Source organism: Sciurus carolinensis, chromosome 1 (genome assembly GCF_902686445.1).
Source record: "Sciurus carolinensis chromosome 1, mSciCar1.2, whole genome shotgun sequence".
In the NCBI taxonomy this organism is placed as follows: domain Eukaryota; kingdom Metazoa; phylum Chordata; class Mammalia; order Rodentia; family Sciuridae; genus Sciurus; species Sciurus carolinensis.
In genome coordinates, this window is record NC_062213.1 from 74,076,353 (window position 1) to 74,093,335 (window position 16,983).

The following is a 16,983-nucleotide window of genomic DNA, read 5'->3' on the forward strand; positions in this document are numbered from 1 at the left end:
ACTTTTTTACTACTTACTTCATGACTTTACCCACAGGCACAGCCCTATATTCATTCTGTTTTATTTCTGCATTGTATAAATAGAGTGGGATCACAAAATACCAATGAAAAACATTTGTAGTAATACATTCTGATACTCTTTATTCTTTTGAAGACATAATTTTAAAAAGTCACTTTGGTAACCTAAAAAATCAATACAGGAACATATCGGAGCTGTCAAGGCAGTAGAAGACAATATCTTATTATTTAAGAACAAGAATAAAACAATAATATAAATAAGGATGCAGATAAACAGTAATAATATACACAAGGGAAGGGAGCAAGTTAGCTTCCTCTTTGGAGTGTGCTTGGTCCATATTTGTGGGTTGCATTAGCTGTGATAACTTCGTGTTCTCAATTACTGATTCTTCATGTGTAGCAGGTGATGTGGGCTGGTAGGCCCCTGGACTGAAACCCGGCCTCTTGGAACTGACCTCAGTGTCTCTGGGAGCAAGCTGCAACACTGTCCTCGGGACCGTGCACTCTTGGTCTTGCTCTCTGTAGGTTTCCTGGGAGGAAAGGTTCAGGTTATCTACGTGAAAATACCTTTCCCAAGAGAGTGATGTTATAGAAGCTGTGAGAACTTTCACATTTTAGGAAAGATGCATCAAATGTCAAACCAAGCAGAGTGAGAAGGGCCAGAGTCCACCCCAGGGACTGGGCTGGCCCTAGAGCCGGAGCAGCAAAAGACTGGAGGGAGGACGGGCGACAGTGAGAGTGTCCGTTCCTGTCCTGGAAGCTTGACTGCAGGAAGGAAGGACAGGGCAGGCTGTAACTCATGGTGATTTTGGTACTGGAGTTCTTCGTTTTTAATTTGAGGAAGAAAAACTGGTGCAGACGTAGAGTTAGAAAATATTGGGAAGAGAAGAGATAACTGAAAAGTCCTGGAGGAGATGGGAGGCCCTGGGGTGGAGAGTGATGTAGCTGGACTAACTTTGACAGGAGAGGCCTGATCCACCCCTTCTCTGAAATAGAGGGCTAGAAGAGAGAATGGCACAAAGGTAAGTGACCAGTTTGTAGGTGCAGATAAGCAGCAAATTAGGGGCTCTTGCCTAATGACCTTCGTATCTCTGAGACCTGCAGAACAAAATTATTTACAAAGCAAGGGAAACATGAGTGTGGGTTGGGCTTTGAAATGCCCAGGGGGATTGATAATAGGTGTGGCAGTGAGTGAGGGACACCCACCCGAGGTGGAGCGTCACGGTTGTCCTGGACAGTGTATGATGAACTGCTCTCTATCCAGGGAGAGGAGTTGAGCTTCCTAGCAAATTGTCATGTTGATCCATTGCAGAGCAGATAACTTGGGAGAAAGGACTGAAGAACTGAGAGTGGTGGAAGAGATGACGGGAGGAGGTGATGCCTAGGAGGGAGTGCATCAGTAAGTGAAGAGCAGGGCATGAGGGCATCAGAGGGGGACAGTCCACTCAGAGGAGGACAGCCTTGTACATGCAGGTCAAAGATACTAAACTGAAAGTGACAGCAGGGCACTGACCGTAGCCTCCATCCTGGGAGGCTGCCCGGTTACTACTGGAAAGGCCTGAGGTCTACAGCCTTGGACAGACCCAAGGGGTTGACATTGACCAGGAGATGCTGGGAGCTTGTCGAGGATACTGCCATCCTGTGTCCTAGAAGCAGTGAACAGTAAGGTGAGAGTGAGACAGAAGTGGAAAAAACAAGTGGAACAGGACTGGGATTCTAGGAGAAGAGGCTGACGAGAGTGGTTTGCATTTTTGGTTGTGGTGCAAGGTGGCAAAGGCGAGAGGTAAGAAAGTGATAGATCTCACAGTCCCGGTGGACTCACTAGGTTGTGTTGGCACCAGAGCTGCTACAGGATTTTAGCAATTGGATGTGGAGACTGTCATGTGTACTTGGGTTTTGGCAGTTATGGAACTTTTCACATATGAATTTGGTAAAGAAGGAAAGTGACAGAGCAATAACTGGAGTTCGTTGCAGGGTATAAAGTTTGCCAGTAAAATGAAGAATCTTTATGAATGGAAGGGGTCAAGAATAGCCATTAAGTGCCACTATATGTTGAATCTCTATTTGATGCTGTACCACAACACTCAGGTTTAAGTAGGATAATGGGTGACATCTACTGAATGACAGTGCACTAAGCCGTGTTCCAAGTTGTTTGATTTGATCTGGTCATCAACCTTATCACTTTATCCTTCTCACTTTATGGGTGTTGAAGGACACAGAGGTTAAGTACATTTGCCCAAAGTCACACTGCTGAAAAGTCACAGTCCTGATAAGAACCCAGTTCATCCAATGCAAAGGAACTCTGTTATGTGGCCTAATAGTACTCAGACTGGAATCTTCTCAAAGAGTTTATGATCTGGCAGGAGCTGCATTAGAAGAAAACAGACCACAGCCAGAGGTTCAGGCATCCAAATGCTACCTCCAAGTTAAACCAGTTAGATGAGGAGGGTCCATTTTTTCTGAAGATTGAGCGAAGTCTTCTGCCTAAGATTCAACCTCCTACACTCATGCGGACATTTTTCTTTTCTTTTTCTTCTTCTTTTAACTTCATTAAATTCCTTTTCTGTTTTAGACCCTATCTCAGGAATTGCAAACCCTTCGAAAATAATGGAAATCTAATTACACTGAACGTATTGACCTATATTATGTTAGGCATTTCTTGTCGTTTTTTCCATAGCATATTTTACAGTAGGTTAATATTGAGAGAAACAGAAAATGTATGCACATTGACAGTTAGTCAAACTTCTTATAGGTCGTTCTTCAAAAATGTATGTGTAAGAGAAAAAGCTAAGGGATAGCAGTGATTGCTTTCTGAGGTCCTAAGTGATCTCTACTATTACTCTTCTCCATTGTCATGGACTATGGAAAGCTGGTTGAAAGTGTGAATCGACTGGCATTTAACGATTTGCAATGTTTAATGTCAGGGATGCTAACTATCAAAATATAATTCAAACCTCAAATTTCTTTGGAGTACTTTGTACACCAAGAATATGTAATATTTCATAGTAGAAAGCTATTGAAAGCATATTCTTATGTAAGATTAAATAAAATGATGGCTATAGAATTATGATCAGTGGTAATCAAGAAATATCTCAATTTTGATAACTTTAATATAGGACATCACATACCCACTTTTCAGAAAAAAATTTCAACTTTGAGAAAATATTCCTAAATAATGATTTATAAACACTGAAGGTAAGAATGCAAGAACTTGAATATGTGCTGAGTAGTTTTAATTAAAAAAATGTGCTTGACAATTTTATATAATAGTCTTCTTTGATTTGGTATTTGAATTATGGCATAGTGAGCAACACCTGTGCATAGAAAGATGAAGTGGAACAGGTTCTTGGGTATTAGAACTAATAATTTCTTGTACTAGCTGTTATAGCTTTACTTACCTTTAGGAGATGTTGACCTGGCCATGAAAGGAAAGGTCATTTAATTCCCCAGGAAGTGCATGCAGGTGAACTGGAACCTCACTTCTGGTTGCTATTTTGAATAAAAGTCAAGAATTTAAAAATATTGTGTTTGTGGTTTCTGCTTTATATATTTCAGATAGGGAAAGAACATGTAGGCCTCAAGGCTGTGACTGAGATCCTCCAGGATATTCAGTATAAGGTAAGTCGTTCTTTAAAACAGAAACTTTCATGTCTAAGCAGTCCCCAAGACCACCTCTTGATCACTCGCTAGAACCCATATGACTCAGAAAAGCTGTTCTATTTATGGATTAGGATAGTGCAAGGTTAGAGTTCAAAAATCAGCAAAACCCCCACGTGCCCACTCCCAGGGAGGTCTCATGGGGATGCCCCAGTTCTCCCAGCAACCTTGTGTCACAATGTGTATTGTGTTGCCAGCCTGGGAAGCCCACCTGAGCCTTGGCATCTAGAGCTTTTACTAGGGATTGGTCATGTAAGCAGGAAGGACCTGACTAACTGTCTCAGCTCATCAAACCCCAGTCCTCCTTCCCACACCCCAGAAAAACCAGGCATCCATAAATTACATTGTCAGGATAAACCTGTTTGGTCACACTGGTGCAGCTTGGCCCAAGTCCCCAGGTATCATGAGTAGTTCACCATAAATACAGCGTGTAACCCAGACCCTCAGGTTTCTTATAGGGTAGAATATTCCAGGGGCCAGCCAGGGGTTAATCCTGAAGGCAGGATGTGCTGGGTTTGGGCAGCCTTGGCCTTCTGAGTTAACCTTTACTATTCACTTGTTATAGGAAAGCCTTATAAATGAAACCAATGCAATTTTTGGAACAGACTTCAAAGTATGTATGTTAAGTAATAATAATAATAATGATAGTGGAAGTACACATAATTCATATGATAACATCCCAGAGAAGGTGATTTAGATCAACATGAGCCTGTAATGACATGGCACGGCATTGCTGAGAAGTTAAGCCCTGTTATAAACAGGACCTTCTGTGCCTGTGCTGAGTTGAATGTGAGTGGCCTTGAGCCGAGTAGTAGGTTAGTCCTGTGTGGCTACTGGAGATACAAAGCAGGAGTTGAACTTGCTTGACTTCAGGGGTTACAAGTACCCAGTGCCTATTCTGAGATCAGTCTGAAAATCAAGTGTGACTAGCTCTCTACTGGCATAGGGAGGGAACTGGTGGACCTAAAGGTTGTGACTAAGAACCTCCAGGACATTCAGAATGAGGTAAAGTTATATGTAAAAGAAAATAGAAAGACTGGTTGTATAAGAGATCTCTGAGACCACCTGGGCCATCTGGAATCAGGCAGAATCTCACTGAAGGTCTTCTGGGTGGGCTCTGAATGAACCCAGCTACTGCAGAGCCCAGACTAGTCAAAAGAATCAGGTATAAAGGGGGTGAGGACACATTTTGAACTGACTTTTTCCAATAGAAATGGATTAAGGCAATTTCCCTCATTTATTTAGCTAATAGGACATCAGTCATTATGGAATATAGAATCTGGGGTAGGGCAAAGAGGGCTGGATTCCTTAAGGTATAAAATAATCCCATGAAGGAAAGAAGAGATTTCTGCAGTAACTTTTACTGTTGCCTGGGTATTAATAGAGCAGTCTTAAAAGAGAAACCCAACTGTCTGCCTGCTTCTAAGGCCTGAGCATTTGAATGACACAATTTAAAATAAGGATCATAAGTGTCAACTGTTGAATAAGGGCACAGATATTTCCCTTAAAATTTAAATCTGGCTTTGAAAAAAGTTGATTGGAAAACATTCATATCTGAGTTTCATCTCTTTCATTCTGAATGAGAAGAGCACCCAGAATAGTTCCTAGAGCTGAAATTCCAAATGCAAATGGGACAAAATGACAAAATGGGTGCCAGATTGTAATGCCAAAGAGGTTTGGAACTATGTTCCAAACAGGCAAGAGAAAAGTCTGAGCCAGGGCTCAGGTGTTTTATAACAAGCATTCAGCCAAAGTCTTGGGTTTGAGTGTGATTGAAACATAAAAAGTGGTTGATATGGGTCAGATAGACACCAATTGTAAATCCCCACCAGAAATCATAGGGAAATTGTACTGTAGTAGCAAAGAAAATAGTCGTACGTGAGGGGTAGAAATGTCTCATTTGCATCTCAATCTTTTTCTGATGAGAAAACAGTGATACACCTGCAAAGCTAGAGGACCCAATGAGGCCATTCAGGAAAGACGTCAATCTAGAATTTTAGTTCTAATATTTTTATTAAAAAAATAAGAAATTTTACATTAACATGGAGTAAATTTTTTCCCCCAGGGGAAGTCCAAGACAATACCCTGCTTTAATCCTAACACTTTATTACCAGGTAAGCAATTCTCTGATTGCATGTTTTTTTTTTTTTTTGGAACTGCTCATTGAACCAAAGGGTGCTTTACCACTGAGCCACATACCCAGTCCTTTTTATTTTGAGATAGGGTCTCACTAAGTTGCTTAGGGCCTTGCTAAATTGCTGAGTTGGCCTTGAATTTGTGATCACCCTGCCTCAGCCTCCTAAATTGCTGGGATTATAGTCATTTGCCACTTCAGATTACTCCAAATGCAGGAATAAAGCCTTGCAATAATAAAAAAGTACTTTGCCACTAGTTCCTTTAATCCATGAAGAACTTCCTCATGACTGTCATTTGTAGAAGTGTGTAAAGTGCCCACATGATACAGAACTTTGATGAATCTTTATTAATCTCGAGTGAAATAAACTTTATATCTAATTTTATAAGATCATTGTGGTAATACTTTAATTTAGATATTATTCTAATTGTGTTCATGCATAAAATATGCAGAATAAAACTTGGATTTCAAGGTAGTTTTATATAAAATTTCAGTCTTCACATTTCTCTTCCTAAATTATGTTCTGTTTCATAGTGTTTCAAACAAAATCAGATAATTTATTTTGTCCTGCTTTCTACATTTAATTGCTCTACAAACAAGCCAATTTCTGTCAAATTTAAACATTTTCCTATTATATTTAATCATGAATTCCTCTAATGCAAAGCTAAATGATTTAATGAGAATGAAATATTTCCTTCTATATTATCATTTTAATATTTTGCTGTTGAAGAAACTATATGGACAAGGCTAGAACCATGGTTAGAAGCACAGGCTATGCAGTGAGGCATGGGTTCAAGTCCTGGTTCTGTCAGTTTTTAGCTGAGTGAACCTGGACAAATTACTAACCTTCTATGATTCAATTTTCCCATTTGAGAAATTGGGCTTATAGAAGTATCTAGAGTATTAGTTTGTTGTGAAGGTTAAGTGAATTGATGTACAATGCTCAGAATAGTACCTGCCATGTAGTTCAATAAGTATTAGGTGTGAGTCCTGTAATATAGATGTAAATCCTGTAATATAGAAACAGAAACATGGATGTATTCTTCCTAGACTAATTAAACTTGATAGACACATGTGGAAATCACCATAAACATTCATCATGTTTTTCTTTAGTTATTTTCTTGGTGATGATTAGTTTAAGAATCCACTTGTGAGGCTCTGACTTAAAAATGATATGCCCTTCTGAGAAGCATCATAGGGACAGTTTGTATTTCTGAACACTGTTGTTGGAGTCTTCTAGATCATTGTCGATTAACCTGCCTTTCCCTGATGTGTCCACGTGGTTGCACAGACCCTCTGCTGCGGGACTATTGGGTGTACGAAGGCTCTCTCACCATCCCACCTTGCAGTGAAGGTGTTACCTGGATATTATTCCGATACCCTTTAACTATATCCCAGCTACAGGTGAGCACACTCTTAAATCTCTCAGAGTGAAGTTCTGCGTTAAAGGTTAAATATTGTTTCTGTAAAAGGAAAATGTCTGTTTTATGTTTTAGCTCCCTTTAGATCAGTCATACCTTTTCGGATGAAAGTTAGATGTCTCAAGCCAGTGAGAGCAATGGAAAGGTCAAAGATGAACAAAATCCAGCACTCATTTATGATCTGTATTTTGAAAGTTTTTACAGAGTAAATAGAAGTCACTGAAAGAGCCAAACTTGTGATTAGTCTAGTTACTCCTTTATGGGGTTTTCCCAGGTGTGGAGAGAAGAAAGGTCTGGAGTAAAGTGAGAATGCTGATTATTTCTGTCAGCTTCCTCTTACTCCTTCCCTGACATGAACAGGAGCCTTCTATATGTGGAGAGGTCAGGGGGCCAAAAGAATGCCGTGGAATGCTCTAGATTGTTCTGTGGCTTTGCTTTTGGTCATCCCCTGAGGCCTTGAAGCTCTGTAAAGTGCTCTAAATGCTAATGCATTCTGGTGCAGTGGGACATACCTGTAATCTAGCTCTTTGGAAGACTGAGGTGGAAAGATCACTTGAACCCAGAAGTTGAAGACCAGCATGGGTAACATTGCAAGATGTTATCTCTAAATAAGTGAATAAATACATAAATGCTAATGCACAGTGGGCAACACCCAAGTGAATTGCCACTGGCATGTTAGCTGGTTGAACATGAGGCAACATTATCATAAGGAATTTAAACAATGATTTTGAGGGGATTAGGAATATAGCTCAGTGGAAAAAAATGCCCAGCATGTGCAAGGTACTGGGTTCATTTATCAGCACTAAAAAACAAAACAAAACAAAAAAACAACATTCAAAAAACAATGATTTTGATATTATTACAAAAAATTGCTTTAAATATCTGCTGACCTTTAGGAATCCATCCAATAGACATATTTTAGAAAGCTATTTTCCCTTTATGATCATGCTAAAAGGGCAATACTCAGAACAAACTGTTTTCTGTAGTAATATTTTATACATTTTTTTATATCTCCCTTCATTTTCAGAAGTTAAGAAGCTCAAGTTTCCTAACAACTCAGTCAGGTCTTCTTTTATTTGTCCTTAAATCTTTAAAATCCTTCTTTGAGCATTTAATATTTTTTCTTCTTTTCTAGAGATTAATTTTAAAAGTTCTTCATGCAGCCTTTCTTCTCCATACTCTTCATTGCTTTATGAACTTTCATCGTATCACTTCTGAGTCTTCATATTTTCCACATGACAAATCCTAATAACTTTATTTATTTATTCATCTATTTGTTATTATAAGAAATCTATTCCTGAGTGCCAGCTTGTCATAGAGGATTCAAAGATTAAAGCAGGGGCTCCACTTTCAAAAACTTTACCACAGTGTCGGGGAGGAAGATGCTTATATAGACAGTCATAATAATGGAAGTAAGGTGTTCTAGAAATGCATATGGAAGTTTTGGGGAATAATTCCTGAAAAATATTAGAAAGTCTGGTGAAGGAGAGTGAAGAAGTAAGAAACTGGAGTTTAATATTAAGAATAGAGGCTTGCATTAAAGATATCTAGATTTGAGATTTCAAACAAAGATAGTAGCTACTAAAACAGACAAAACTCAGAATTTCAGTGACTTACTTCAGATATCTATTTCATGCAAACGTTTCAACATATATGTTTCTGATTCACGTGGTAGAGGCTTTTCTGTGCAGCCATTCAGGAATCCATGTTGGAAGAAGTTCATTCATGTTCAGTACCTTCCTTTCAAAGTTGCTCTTGGAAGGGGCTCATAGCCAGCAGAAAGAGTGAAGACCTCTAGAGAGAATTTTCAAGGGCTGGTCCTTGAAATGGCAAAATCCCCTATGCTTACTTTATGTTGGCTACAGGTAGTCACATGACCACACCTGCCTTGGGGGAAGCTGGGAATTGCATTTTCACATCATGTTCAAGAAGAATGAATTAAGTGATCAAATTAGCGAGTGATTGCTGCCATCACGGCCTGGGTTGGGTATTGTTGGATGATGCCAGCAGGCGAAAAGCATCTGCAAAGGCCTGGAGCCAGCAGGAAGCAGAGTGCATCTGGGGAGTGCCCATGGTTAACCTGCAGGGCCTGTTCACTAGAGGAGGTTGGAGAAGGGAGCAGGCTTGACTTTTGTCATTGAGCCTGGTGCTATGTTGTGGAGGGTGTATTTTTTATTCCAAAGGTGCTACAGAATTCCTAGAATGCAGCAAGGTGGAGACATGACCAAGTTTCAGTTTGACAAACATCTCTGTAGCTGCAGAGAAAGCTGTGGCTCTGAGTTACCATGGTGGAGTGAAATGAAGGGAAGGGAATGGCTTTAGAAATAATAAGGAAGTAAAATCAAAACTTGGTGGCTGATGACATAGGAGAGATTTGGGGGAGGAGAGACTCCTGTGATATTCTCTGGGTGTGGCTTGGTGAATATTAGGTATCATTTTTCACCATAATAGGGGATCAAAAAGAACAGGTTCTGTGGAGAATTGTGAGCTCATGGCTGTAGACATCCAAGAAAGGGGTGCAGCTTATACATGGTGGGTGTAAGCTTACAGCTTATAAGTGTGGAAGAGAAAACCCTTCAGGGAAAGAAAAGAGGTGATCCTGGGAACTCTGAAGTGGCAGCTAGCCAGGGGCCTGCTTTGTAAGAGGTGTTCTAGGGAATTGACTTGAGAACCAAGAGAGTCAGGAGGCAGATGGGATGTCTGCAATGCCAAGGGAGAGGTGAGTTTCATGAATGAGAGAGTAGAGACCATGAGTTGCAGATTCTGAATATATTTCAGTTAAGGATTGAAATGCATGAATTGGGCTTAGCCCCAGGGAGAGGTCTTAGACCTGGAAATGTTGTGGAACAACTGAGTTTCTGTAGTGACATTTGTTCAGCTTTACTTTGTTGAGGGGTAATTCTGTAATACTAGATCAAATCTTTTAGTGAGAAATAAATGCATTTTCTCTGTAACTACAAGTTTCATTTTATTGAAAGTTGGTTGAGTTCAACCTTGTCAAGCCACGGAAATTCTTTTCTCCTCTTAGACCTCTCTGAAGAACTCCTTGCTAATATAGCACTGGGGATGTTCATGCTGAACTCTTGAGAATTTTAACTGAAGTCCTGTGGACAGAATGTAATGTTTTACTACCTTGTTGACCCATGTGCTATGCTGAGATCAAGGATAAACCTTTGCTCCTTTGGCTTCAAAGAGAACATAGGTTTGTATTGTCCTTCTGAGTTAAGCCAGCAACCTAACTCTAACTATGTCTTCCTTTCGGGGAGCCAAAGTCAAAGGAATGTGTATTAGAAGAAAAATCTCTACTGCCCTTAAAAATGGATGACTTTCCAATTAGCTGTAATCATTCAAGAAAAATTATTTAGGTGCTCTTAGCACATGGCACTGTTGCAGCATCTCTTCCGAGGACCAGAGTGTTAAATATAGACAAATGTGCACACACACACAGACACACGTTGAGGTATATTAAAATGCGATTTAGAGTGATTTAGAAAAACAATATGATCTCAGGAGAGTGTAAATCCTCCTGTCCTTGACTTGAAGGCTTTACTTGGTTCTGCTCATATAATTGCAGAGAAAGCAGGGCACCAATAGAAGAGATCCAGAGAGGGCAGTAAAATGAGAGAAACCAAAGGGAAAGGATGTGATTTTAGAATCTAGACCAAGAAAAATGGTCTAGATACTTGAAGGGGGAGGAGAGGCAGATAGGGAATAAGAGGGGGGAATATATATATATATATATGTATATATATATGTATATATATATATATTATATTATATTTTGTTTATATATATTCATTAACAAAAGGAATAGTGAATGATAGGTAGAGTCTCTACATACCTAAATAAATTGAGAAAATATAAAACCTTGCATTGAATTAAAAGAAAATGTCTTCTCCTGTATTATAGGGTTAATGTGTGTAATTAAGCTGCTGAATGTTGTTATGAGGCAGTTGGTCTCTTGAAATGCATCATCTGCTGTAAGATAATATTGTGTGTATTAATGACACTGAAGAGGGTGCTCTGGGTCATGATGCTTTCCTATTAAATGTGCAGTCGCTTGGGGTCAAGGGGGAGGAGACTTCTGCTGAAGTACAGTGTTGATAATTAAGGTCAGAGTGAAGCATTTACATTGTCCTGAGTGTGGAGAGTCTAGAATCCAGGACTGGAAGATGCTGCTTAGTTGAATTTTTCATTATTCTTGCATTGCATGCAATATACTAGTGGGGGAAAACATGATTTGATGGATTTGAATGAATGTAATTTTATTTTTTCTATGATCTATAACCATTAAATAAATAACTTCAACATTAATAATGGCCTAAGGATTAGGACATCAAAGTAAAAACAAACAAATATTTTCTTTTTCAACTGGATTGTTGCTTGGAAATGTGATTCCAAGATCAAAATAAAAATACCAAACGTCATCAAATCTGACAATAGAAATTGTAAGACACATCCTGATTTCACAGCCATTGAAATGTGAACTGGTATTCATCTTAGAATTGATAGAACATTGTTAAGCTTTATTCTCCTTTTCCTGCCTTTTTCTGAATTTCCCTCCTACTTATCTATTTCAGTTTCTTAGCTTATTTGTATTCTCATATTAATTGTCTGGTTTTTCTTTTTCATTCTAAAGTGACACCAATGTAAGGAAGGAACATGAGTGTGTTTACTGTTTTTCACAGCATGGGCATATTTGGAACTTTGAAACCAATTTATTTTTTTTCTTTTTAGTCTTGGCTTCTCATTCCTTCTCCATTCCATAATTCTATGGTTTGAAACATGGGATTTTTTATGACCAAGTTAGGGCATGTGTGTTCCTATTCTGTGGGATGGGCTCTAAAGCTCTTCTTTTCTTCTTTCATTTTTTTAAAAAATTATTTTATTATTGATGCTGGGGATCAACCCAGGGCCTTGCGTATGCTGCTGAGCCATGCACCCAGCATTGTGTGGTGAGAACATCTTGTCAGTTACAAGCACCTTCAGGGACCTGCTCCCTGTGACCTAAAACCTCCTACTAAACCTCACCTTATAAATTTTCCTCCACCTTCCAGTAGTATCAAACTGGAGACCAAGCCTTTACCACATGGGCCTTTCAGGAACATTCAGAACAGAACTGTAGCCATCACAGACTGGGTAATTTATAATGAATTTGTTTGACTTGTAATTCTGGAGGTCATAAAGACCAGGAGTATGGCACACACATCTGGCAAAGGTCTTTGTGGAGACCAGAAGGCATGGTAGAGAGCAGAAGGCAAGGGAGGGCGAGAGCAAGAGAGAACTGAGCTCACTTTTGTAAGAAACCCACTCTCACAATTACTAACCTTTTCCCATAATAACAGCATTAGTCCATTCTTGAGGGACAGCCCTCATGACCTGATCACCTCTTGTTAGGTCCTACCTCCCAACACTGTTGCACTGGGGATTCATTTTCCAATACGTGAACTTTGGGGGATACATTCAAACCATAACATGCATAATACAAGGAACTATATTATTCTAAATCATTTGTCTTCATTATTAATAAAGGAAAATGGGAGCACTGACCTTTTTGTTAAAAAAAGCATTTTATTGGTATGATTGACATAAAAACTGTACATATTAAATATAAATTTTATGCATATATACACATCAGATGAATTTGGGATTAGGTATATACCCATGAAACCATTAAGGTCATAGATATATCTGTTACCTCCTGAAGTTTCCTTCTATACTCTTTATGGTGGTGGTGGTGGTGGTGATGATAATGATGATGATAACAATGATGATGTGTTTCTTCTGTAAGATCACTTAATGTAATATCTATCCCCTTAGCACCTTTCAAATATATAATACAGTATTATTAGCTAGAGGTACTATGTTGTATAGTTTATCTCCAAAATTTGTTTATTTTCATAACTGAAACTTTGTACCTTTAACCATTTCCTCCCCATTCCCATCTCTTTGTAACTCGGGAAACCACCATTCTACCCTCTGCTTCTATGAGTTTGACTGTTTTAGGTTCCACATATAGGTGAGATCATACAGTATCTGTCTTCCTGCGTCTGGCTTATTTCTTCTTCTGGGTATAGAAGCAAATTAATTGAAGGCATATCTTAAAGAGGTATCTGCCCATCCCTGTTCCTTACAGCAAGGCATAGAAATAGCCAAATGTCCACAGACAGAAGAATGCATGAAAGACACTGCCTTTCTGTATTTTATTTCTTTTTTAATATGACAACACATTAAATATGGTTATAGCAATATGGGACCTCCTATAAGTTAATTTGCACCAAACTGTAAACCCTGGAAATTAACCTATTGAATGCATTCATAAAGAAAGCAATTTTAAAGCTGAATATTAGTGAGTAATCTGATTTGTGAATCAGTGAAGGTTGAATAAATGTCTCAGATCCATTGGAGTGCCTCTTCGATTCAGACAATAATGATTATTTAATTTAATACCTTCAAAAGACTTATTCTTGGAGTGTTGGACACCTCTCCAATCTCTCTCTAAAATTGGTTAAAGACAAATACTGTATTTAAGTAGAGAAACCTTAAAAATCAATGCAATTGCATGTTCAAATACATATAATACTGATGTTTTCTTCAGTGCCCTAACAGTTGAGTTCGTTGGAGACTCTCATCCTGAGATATGATCCTCTTCATTTGGCACAGTACCTCCTTTCTTTGTGGGCTAATGCAGCATGCACTTGAAACCATTTGAAGTGACTAAGGGGTTTGAGGGGTGGTTACTTCAGAAAAATTGCCAATTCAGAAATACGCATTTTTGCCTCCATCTGTTTTGATGTTTGAATCCTTCAAAGTGGCTGTGATCAGAGAACAGCATTTCCATTGGAATCATTTTCCCAGCAAGCAGTGAGTTGAAGCTGAGTGTTGATTTAGATCTGCTCTTCCTGAAGTTGTTTTCACAGAGTGTGCCTCAGGCTGAGGCCTGGGGCTTGAAGAATGTGGCTTCAGTTAAAAATATGTAAATATAAAACTCACCTACCTTTAAAATAAACTTGAAAATCCATAAAAATGGAGTCTTTCATACCACACACTAAGGAGTTAGGTTTCTAGTCCATATTGTTCATCAGTGACCACGGCTATGGTCGGATCTGTAGATTGTAGCTGCAGGTGTTACTTATGGTTATGTATGAAGTGAATACTAGAAGAGATGACTTTAAGTTTTCTCAGTGAATTGGTTTATTATCAATTGTAGCTAAAGGTTAGATTCTAAAAGAAGATGTGTGGTAAGAGGGCTAATATTTATCAAACACTTTATATGTGCTCGAAACTATTCCAATGATTTTTCATGAATTTTCTTGCTTCTTAGGTTATCTTGTGAATTTTTAAAAAATTATCATCACCATTGCATATATGTGAAAACTGAGGCTTGAGAAGCTAATGCCATGTGGTCATTTGGGTCACAAGTGGCAGAACCAGAACAAGAACTAGCCTTTGAATGCAAAACCTATACCTTCTTTTCAAAATAACATAGGATTCTCTGACTAAGGAGATTCTTTTCTACTCCACACTTAGGAAAACTTTAAGGTGAATGTAGAAAATAACAGGGGATTCTCATGATGCCTCAGTTCTAGAAATTTCTCAGCTGCCACAAGCAATAGATACTACCTACATTCCTATTTGAAGACCCTAAGAAGATCTAGTGAAAATATATTATGTAGCTGAAATAGAAGTTGCTTATCTGACTGGCACTGCTGTGTAAATACAGCCCTCAGGCATTATTGAAAAACCAAACAGCACACTCCCAGTTGGGTCAGGCTTATCCCACCTCAGGAAGTCAGTCAGGAGTTGGAGACATGGAAAAAGGAGTCAGAAGTCAACTTTGTAACCTGGTTCCTGATCTAATTTTTTTCTCACATCTGTGTCCCACCATGTATGTGAATAGCTTGAATTAGAATCTTGTGGAATTCAACTCTTTTGGAGTCAGGGAATCTCACCTTTAGAAAATGCACACATACAATTTTTTTTTTTTTTTTTTTATTACTTAGGGTTTTATGGTATCCCTGAAGTCTAGACTTCTTTTTGGATCTCCTGAATTAGTTGATCTTTTCTATTTCTTTTCTCTTTATGAAGGGAATAATTCTTTGAGCTTTATCGTATTAAGGATCTCTATAGATATACTCTTTTGATACACAGTTGATAAACTTTTGGTATATGATACTGTTCAAATCGTATTTGCTCAATACCTTGGGGTGGTCATGCATTACTAAAAAGAACAAGTAAAAAAATTTGGGATGTGTGTAGAATATAGGTTATACTGATTTGTGTAGGATTTCTGAAGAGGTGGCAGTGGAGTTGGGATAAGAGCAGGTGGACTTAGAATGTTCAGGCTTCTGCTACTAGCAGATTATGAGATCTTGTTAACCTCTGTAGCCTCACTTTCTCCATTCTGGGTAAAAATGAAGAATTGCTGTTTTATGTGACATAAAGCATTTTGATGAAGTAATGAATGATGAGACCTGCAGGTAACAAATGGGTGGGAATGAGCGTGGGGAATGCTCATCACATTTTTGTTGCTTAAATGCTTCTCAGAGAATTCTGGCTGGCCGACTGGGTTATTAGGAGGCTCAGACTTGGCAAGTCAAAGAAACTGTAGTGCATCTGATGGTTCCCTCAGGTATCTGGGAACCATATCATAGGTAAACCACAGGCCCTGTAGAAGCAACCAGAGAAAGGGAGATGAACTTGAAAATTGCTGTTGCTAAGAAAGGAAGTTGGGTTTAAACTTTTATATAATCAAAGTATTCTTGTTGGATCTGTGTCCTCTAAAGAACTAGATAAGCAGCAAAGTATTTTGGTGAAGAAATCCTCAATTCATCTAATAAATTAACATCCAATCAGTGTTGACATGCAATTACATCAGAATGTTAATTTAAAATATACTTGGAGGAGCATTTAAGAATATTTATTCATTTGTTCACCCTTTTGTGTTATGGACAGGCATAAATGCTTTTCACATTCACAAATGCAGTGTGTTTCCATGGTTATTGGAGTTGTCTGAATACCTTGATTTTTAATTCTATTGTCTTTTATAAGGGACTATGTCTAATGTCTGTCTCAGGTCTGGAAGAATTAATTCTGTTTTTCTCTTTTTGAAGTTGAATTTTTCTCTTTTATATTATTGTAATTTATGCATATTTTAGGTCATTTATGAAACCCCACTTTTGTTAATGTCTGATATGTGATGAACCTGTTTTGTTCTGCTTTTGTTTTCAGATAGAAGAATTCCGCAGGCTGAGGACACACGTTAAAGGTGCAGAACTTGTGGAAGGCTGCGATGGGATTTTGGGAGACAACTTTCGACCCACTCAACCACTTAGTGATAGAGTCATAAGAGCTGCATTTCAGTAACCAAAGAGCAGGAACAAGCCCATCTTCATCAGGGTATGTGCAGATTAAGTAGGGAAAATGAGGCACACAGTTACCTAAACCCAGCATCCCAAAGTCACTCTTATGGTCAACCTGCTAATTTAGTAATAAAACAAGTGTACTCTGTTTTAATAAAATTTAGGACACATTCTCATGCCTCATTAATAACAAATCAGGTAGTTATTTTAATTTCATGCAATGTGCTTGAAACCTATGATTCTCATATTTTCCCACCAGAGCAGCCATTAATTCCATTTTACTTTAAATATTGGTTTTCACGAGGAAAAGCACGAGGCAAAGAACAGGGCTGTGCCAGGAGGTCTTTAGTAATTTACCGTGTTGCCTCCTGAAACTGTAGCAGTTTCCCTGC

General features: G+C 38.6%; 1 protein-coding gene across 1 annotated transcript in view; it reads left to right on the forward strand.

Annotated features, from left to right (window-relative positions):
• Ca8 (carbonic anhydrase 8) overlaps positions 1-16,983 on the forward strand; it is an 88,410-nt gene that overhangs the window by 49,724 nt on the left and 21,703 nt on the right. The window contains exons 5-8 of the mRNA XM_047565734.1: positions 3,573-3,635; positions 5,740-5,788; positions 7,100-7,212; positions 16,461-16,628. Coding sequence (XP_047421690.1) covers positions 3,573-3,635; positions 5,740-5,788; positions 7,100-7,212; positions 16,461-16,595 — 360 coding nt within the window. The 3' untranslated portion in view covers positions 16,596-16,628. The remainder of the gene's footprint in view (positions 1-3,572; positions 3,636-5,739; positions 5,789-7,099; positions 7,213-16,460; positions 16,629-16,983) is intronic.